The sequence below is a fragment of the Priapulus caudatus genome, unplaced genomic scaffold (genome assembly GCF_000485595.1).
Source record: "Priapulus caudatus unplaced genomic scaffold, Priapulus_caudatus-5.0.1 Scaffold283, whole genome shotgun sequence".
In the NCBI taxonomy this organism is placed as follows: Eukaryota; Metazoa; Priapulida; class Priapulimorpha; order Priapulimorphida; family Priapulidae; genus Priapulus; species Priapulus caudatus.
In genome coordinates, this window is record NW_014577344.1 from 135,142 (window position 1) to 142,641 (window position 7,500).

The 7,500-nt window shown below is 38.9% G+C and overlaps 1 protein-coding gene across 1 annotated transcript in view; it reads right to left on the reverse strand.

Moving 5' to 3' along the window:
* The window catches only part of LOC106808511 (cleavage and polyadenylation specificity factor 73-like), an 11,501-nt gene that overhangs the window by 3,608 nt on the left and 393 nt on the right, over positions 1-7,500 (reverse strand). The window contains exons 2-12 of the mRNA XM_014811265.1: positions 5,450-5,513; positions 4,898-4,995; positions 4,359-4,572; positions 3,751-3,843; positions 3,264-3,353; positions 2,735-2,885; positions 2,174-2,349; positions 1,727-1,885; positions 1,209-1,355; positions 743-895; positions 202-310 (exon numbers count right to left, since the gene is read on the reverse strand). Coding sequence (XP_014666751.1) covers positions 202-310; positions 743-895; positions 1,209-1,355; positions 1,727-1,885; positions 2,174-2,349; positions 2,735-2,885; positions 3,264-3,353; positions 3,751-3,843; positions 4,359-4,572; positions 4,898-4,995; positions 5,450-5,513 — 1,454 coding nt within the window. The remainder of the gene's footprint in view (positions 1-201; positions 311-742; positions 896-1,208; positions 1,356-1,726; positions 1,886-2,173; positions 2,350-2,734; positions 2,886-3,263; positions 3,354-3,750; positions 3,844-4,358; positions 4,573-4,897; positions 4,996-5,449; positions 5,514-7,500) is intronic.

A 7,500-nucleotide genomic window follows, 5' to 3' on the forward strand; every position in this document is an offset into this window, starting at 1 on the left:
GAGAGAGAGAGAGAGAGAGAGAGAGAGAGAGAGAGAGAGAGAGAGAGAGAGAGAACGAAGGAGATAGTGGGAAAGAGAGAGCGCGCGCGCGGACGAGAGAGAGGAAATGAGAAAGGTATGGGGAGAGAGAGAGAGAGAGAGAGAGAGAGAGAGAGAGAGAGAGAGAGAGAGAGAGAGAGAGAGAGAGGTATAACACCGTACTTGCAAGGTCAGCAGGATCGAGTAAATGGTAGCTAAAGTTCTTTTTCACCAAAACACCAGACACTCTTTGTCCATGTTTGGGCTTCTCTAGAGCTAGTTTTCCCATCACCTTGAGCAAACACAAAGTACCAATTAGTCTCAACTGTATTTTATATATAAACATAAATTATTATAGCTATATTTATTGCCACAAGAAGAACTAGAGATGAGATATAGTAATATATCACGTTTTATGTGGTACCCTTTCATTATTAACCATACATTGCATGTAGTATTATTATGATTATATTATTATTAGTGCTATGATTTCATGTTCTATGTTTTGATGAACCTATGATGATAAGCATAACAACTTCAATGCTACATTGCCAGCTGGTATCATGTTTGCTGTTTAAAAAAATTCCCACTACAAAAAAAATGTTGATTACACAATTTTTTTCTTTTCCGACCTACAAATTCACCTACAAATTTTTGTCCACCACACGATAAAGTCTATACAAGTTTTCATCACATATCAGTAAAAGTGCCTGTGCATACTGACCTTTGCCATCTTTTCTCCCCGGAAGTAGAGCTCTACAGCCTGTGTGTTACGTGGGTTGTGCACCTCCACGTTGATTTCTGTGTCATCCTCGTACTCGCGTATAATTGCGGCCTTTAACCGTCCCATCTCATTCATCTCACCGTGCACCAGCACCTGTTCAGAACAGCCACCGACAAGTCATCGAAGAGTCCCAGGCTTGGTCATAGCGACTGCTCATTCTTGCCTTTTACATCAGCTAATTTATCTGAATTATACAGCTCTAAAATAGTCTTGGTTGTGGGCACCTCTGTTACTATATGTTCAATGCATATTAGCTACCTCCAAGTGCTATCCTCACAGCAACAACTCAAGATGCAATACATGTCAACTTCATCAACTACAAACACAACATAGCTGGCATATTCAAACACGTGCCTCTCTGGCTTGAACGTGTGCCAGTGGCTTACTGGCAGGAGGCGACACTTACCAGATGTGGAGCCTTCATTGCTCGGATAAATTCGCTGGTCTGCTGGTAATCAGTGTGTGCTGAGAAGGAGATGTAATCGACAGAGCACTTTAATGGCAACTTGTTCCCAGTCATGGTCGGTATCTCCTCTGGTTCAGATAGGATGTACTAAAATAGGCACGACGGTCAGTGACCACACAAGTTTTACAGATTGTGCAATTGTGGTGCGATGGCTTAACTGCTATCACAAAGTAACAGTGAGTCCTATCAAAGTTATTTCCTCGTTACTAAATGGTTTTTGCAAGACACACAATACACACCCTTTCCCAGACTGATTCACTACAATTATTAAAATTAAGAATACTCCTTTGTTAAATTATTCGTACATGACCTAAGCACGACAAACAACACATGTGATAATGACCTTTGCATGCAAATGCTAAATTGTACGTTTGTTCAATTTCATTACATATGATATGTCATTTTCATAGTGTACTACTGTAGCGAAATGTTAAGAAGAATTTTTTTGGTACACGAACCTTTGCCAGGGTGCCTTCTACGCAGTAGCCAGCAATGATGCAGCCATTTCTCTTGTCTGTGCACCACATTTCAAACAGTTCCCTTGACAGCCCTGACTGCATCATTCCTGGTGAAGCCATCACAACGGATGGGCCGATATCCTCAAAGTGATCCATGCCCTAATATGAGTGTGTATCCACTGTGTATTAGGTAACATGTATTTTATATGAAAATATAATAAACATGTTAATCAAATTGAACAATACTAAATGTATTGACACGTAAAAATGTAAGAAATAAAGAATATCTGTATTATTTGTCAAAAACCTACCCAGAACAATAAATACATGTTCAACCAAAATTAAAATTTGGTGAATTAATCTCACACGATACATAACCTAGATGAAACTAAGTTTCAAAAACTGAAAATGAACATGCTGTTTTTAATTGCTTGATATTCCACCTACCCGCAGATTTGATATGTGCTTGAACATGAAAGGATTGTTGATAGCAATCTGACGCCGTATTTTCTCGTTCATTGCATGGATGTAGGTCTGGTAAACACTCATGCACTTCTTGGCAAGTGACGAGGCATAGTAGATAGGTACATCATGCAGCTCTGGGTGATTTGTCCAATACTCATCTGCAATCAAAATACCAGACACCCATGCACACAGTGAAGAAGCAAGTGACAGAAAAGATGGAGATGGCCGAGTTGTGAGGATACATCATCGCATAAAGGTGGCATGATAGGAAAATGATCAGCCAAACGAAAAATATGTTCATTTACTCATATTATGATGTCATCCATAATATATTGAGAATTTATCTTGTGCATAATGAGACAGCACTATAACCAGTAACATTAAAAAATATACAGAACAACTCTTTTTTGCTTTACATCAATTTCATCATTGGACAAGCAAAAAGTGCATTGCATTTATCATCAAATTCTATGCATCATCATGCCCCCTCATCGACTAGTATAACTGACAGGTCTGCTACACTGTGCCTTATCGCATGCTTACCTAGAATGAGTAGCAGCTCCTGTGCCCGGCCGAGTGCAAAGACGGGAATGAGGCAGCGTCCACCGCGGCTGACGATATCGTGAACGAGGCCCGTGAACCGAGCCTCTCTCTCCTCACGTGGCTCATGTATGTGAGTGCCATACGTCGACTCCTGCAACGAAAACACGCCAAACAATAAGCATGCTGCAGGACTGGCAACAGTGGGAGCATGTCAGAGAACAGCACTAATACTATACGGACACAGTAGCATGCAGCAACCAAGTCGAAAATGTTTTATCTGAATATTATACATGATTTCTTTGTAAATCATTTTAAGGGAGCTTTGGCATGTTTAGAAAACGTTTTAAATGTCAGGTCTCCTGATTAAAAGAACAAAAGTTTGAGCACAGCAGACATTAGCACTATCCATATCAATGAGACAATGTCACCTGACTTCTGAGTACAAAGATTTTACGAAGTACGCTCGACCAAACAACTTGAATGATTGTGAATGTTCGGCAAATGTTGACATTTGGCTCATCATACTTACAATAATAAGAACGTCTGGCTGTATATTTGGAATCTCAGCTGCCATTAAATGTCTGTCTTCAACCCGAGAAAAGTCTCCTGTGTAGAGAATCTGTAATAATAGTGAAGTGGGATGCTTGTACACACAGAGGAAAACCATTTTTTAAATGTTAAATAAAATAAATCTTTGGATAAACAGCCATTGCAACTGCAATCTGGACTTTGCATAAAACAAAACATTGTCATATAGCACGCGCTGTATCTTAAATAACTTTTAACAATATTTAATCGCGTTTCAGTTCATATAGTGCAGCTGATAAAATCTGTCCAGCATGCTCTTGTAGTACATAAAGAACAACAGCTATAACATATTGCCAGTAGCGAAACCTAGAATGATAAATGGCAAATGTCAGTAGTAAAAATCTAGCAATCCGTCTAGTGATTAAAAGATTTACACAATGTTACAGAGTTAAAAAGTTAGCATGATGAAACTATTATTTGTACATTACCTTAACACCAGCTATCTCAATCATAAACATGGCAGCTCCCAACACATGACCTGCATTGTAACACCAGAATTTTATTCCACTCACTTCTTTTTCCTAGAAAGAGAGCAAAAACTTGCTTGGTTGAATAAGATATTGCAAGTGAGTAAACATAAACATGTAAATGAAACACACTTATTATTAGTGCACCCACATCTACCTTCAAATAGTGGTTTAATTATAAATTAAAGTATCAATTATTTTTAATAGTGTTTGGCTCGATAGCAATGCATTGATGGCAAAGTAAAGCATCAATAATTAGACTGGCCCCCGGTCATCTATGCATGCTTCACTCAACTGGCTCACCCACTATCCACAAGCATGTGAGTAGAACGACAGGGTACAATTCTAGTAAATAATATAAACCAACACGCAAATACAAACTTTCATATAACAACATAATACATGATTTTATAATACATTAATAATATCACAATAGTATTGCAATAGTTTTTAAAACACTGCAATAGTATTCGCAATAAATATTTAAACTGTCGCAATACTATCACAATAGTAAAATTGCGCCAGATAGTCAACCCCCATTATACCAGTAATTTTCTGTATCAACTCACTTGATGAAAGTTTAGGGTTTCGATTTTATCCATACTCTTCTCCAAGTCATCCTCTGTATAAAGCATTGCTTCTGTAGCGATGTTGCTGACTTTTATGTAATCGGAGAGAAGCCATCTATAAATGGCTTTAGTAGCATGTGTCATGAAGCAGCGTCCCCGAAACGTTGTCTTCATAAGATACCAGGGCAATGCTCCACAATGGTCTAAATGGAAACTGGAAAATTCCAATTGCATTAGCGATACGACATTTCCTACTGTGCATACAAATCTCAAGGAAGACCTTAACTACAGTGATAATTTTAAAATGCAATTCTGATTTGCATGCAAGTAATACTAAATTAAAAGGAAATGTGGATAAATGATGGAATAATAGGAAAGGGATGTTTCAACCATTAGACACCAGAAAACTCACTTTCAAATATTCACTAAAGATTAAATAGGAAATTCATTTCTGATAGTAGCACCAATGAATAGCAAACAAGACAGATGTGTTGATTTGACTCAGTTGAATTGCCATAAATCAATACCAAAATACTCACTGACTAATCAGCAAAAGATCTATCTCCTCCGCCTCAACAAGATCAGTATATGGTAATGCATCAACACCCGATAAGCCTGGATGTATGCCACAGTCCAGCTACAACAAAGAATTATATGAACTGAGCAAACACGTATACATGTGTAGTTCTACAATATCTACAATACGTTCCCAAACATGTATAATAAAATCCAGACAATCAATTATTGTTGATTAAAAATGCATGTGTTGTTCTTATACATGTAACAGATGGTTTGGGGAGGGGGGATATTTTTCAATGACTGGTGTCTCATAGTTATCAAGATTTCAGTTTAGTTTTTCACATTCATTTGTCAGCAGAAACATCATCAAATCATATAAATTGGTTTCCAATACACCACAATCTAGTTAGGTTTACAGAGTTATAACTATGCCTTTAGGCACTGACACATTGATCTATCTTACTATCTATTCCATAAGTTAATTCAATGATATACTCCCAAGGCAACAACATCTATACTATGTATACTGAAAGCCATCTGGTGAAAGAACCTAAAAAAATATGTGAACTAACCATAATTTTCTTCCCTTTGAACTCCAGTACTATGCATGATCTTCCCACTTCTTGGCCTCCTCCACTGTATAGAAAAAAATAGTACATTGTACAAAATAATTTAATACTGTAATAAAGTACATAATTTATCATTACCAACTGTTTACCATACCAGAGCGTAGCATTGGTATCAGTGGTGATATAGAATCAGGAGTATATGAACATTCTCTATTCATGTGCTCCTGATAAACTGTCATGTACGTCAAAGTGACTCATTTATAGAACTACTCTCAAAAAGCCTTACAGCGAAGTGTTCATGGATATTTTGGCCGATAAATAGATAGAACTGTAGAAGGGAAGAGCCACCGCCTTAATACCACAATGAACGTGGTTGTCAATAGATTTTTGCTGTGATGGTGTGAAATAAAGCAATCGTTATATGAATTTGGCGCTCACACTTTCTCACCTGCTTTATCTTGCTGTGAGTTTGTGCAGTGGCATGCGAGCATGGAAATTGTGCATTGAAAAAGAGTACTTGAACAGCATTTACGTGAAATTACTAGTCGATAGAGAATACATATTAACAATGACACTTTGGTAATAAAATACAATTTGTGTTTATTTACACAATCATTTTATTATTGAAAAGGACCAATTAAGTGCATGTCAGGGTTTCTTATACATAAGAGGTACAGTGGCGCACCGCCGTTGTCAAATTTAACACCGCCGTTGTGAAAATGTTCCTGTATTTACCCGCCATTGTCAAAACAGTGTCAACCCAAAAATAAATAGATCATCACGTGCTTCTGGCATGTTTAGATTGCTAGTGCGTTTATTGAGTCATGTGACGCGGGGTCTACACTTTTCAGTTATTTCCTTTGAATCCATCATGCGTGTTTTTTCCCAAACTGGCCATTACCTCCTTTGTCTAATTTTCCCTCAGAAGAAACCCTGCATGTGCATTGCCGTTGGGCCCTTGGCTTGGGCTACCATGTTACTTGTTTATATCAACGACGTATCAATAACACTCAGGAACTCGTTGAAACATAAGCACACGTTAACGTCAATACACCTCTCACACGCACTACTGTAACAATACTACCCACAGGCACTTGGAACGTCTCAATGAAAAAAATAATGGTAAATAAACAGGAAATGTATTTACTACCACTACCAGTCTTAATGTTTCTCTACTCTCTTTCGCCGATTATTATCGATAATTTCCTGTAAATGCCGTTCAAATGCTCCTCTGCAACACACGACTACACTACACGCACGCCGCTGTGCACAAACATCACATATAATATAGTAGGTAGGAAAGCGTGATGCCGAAATTCGCTCGACGCGCGCTTGATTTCACACGATTACAGAACAAATACTCAACCAATCTACTCCATCTTTGTTGCTATTTCAAGACCAGTGTTCACTTGTTCGAATTATAACTGTCTTTTGTTCTTACCTATGTTCTTACCTACTCCACCTAGAGATATCTCGTGAAATTATTCCCAAAATTCCCACTCCGCGGTTTTGTAAATGGGAGCGAGTGTCTGTTTATACACGAGTAATGGCGGCGCATTGCATGCCGGGATGAGCTACTGCCGGCCTCCGAGCTCCAGCTCGAGCCCCGCAACTCAAACTGGGCGGTGCGATGTTGCTATTGCACCATACACACGACTACAGTGATTGGTCAAAAGATGGAGTAGAGCACGGTTAGGGATTTTCGGATGACAAACGGACAACCCTTCCTGTCGAAGTTTCACTGCAACTAGCTCTACTGGTGTAGCCCTTTCGCTCCCGCTAGTACAGGGAAATTGGGGAAGACCCTGTGCTGTGGCGGGAGCGAACTTATACTCAGAGACCGCCGCCGGTGTCACGGTCTGAGATTACCCTAGTCTGAAACCATATCAAATAGTCATTATAGTGACCAGGGTACGTTCCGGTATACCGGACCGTACCCAGGGTACGTTCCGGCAGTACCCTGGGGGACATAGACCCTATGAGTATGAGCTATATTACTATTAGTATTATTACTGTGTACTTGTGCACAATGGCGTGCGCGTTATGTGTTGCAG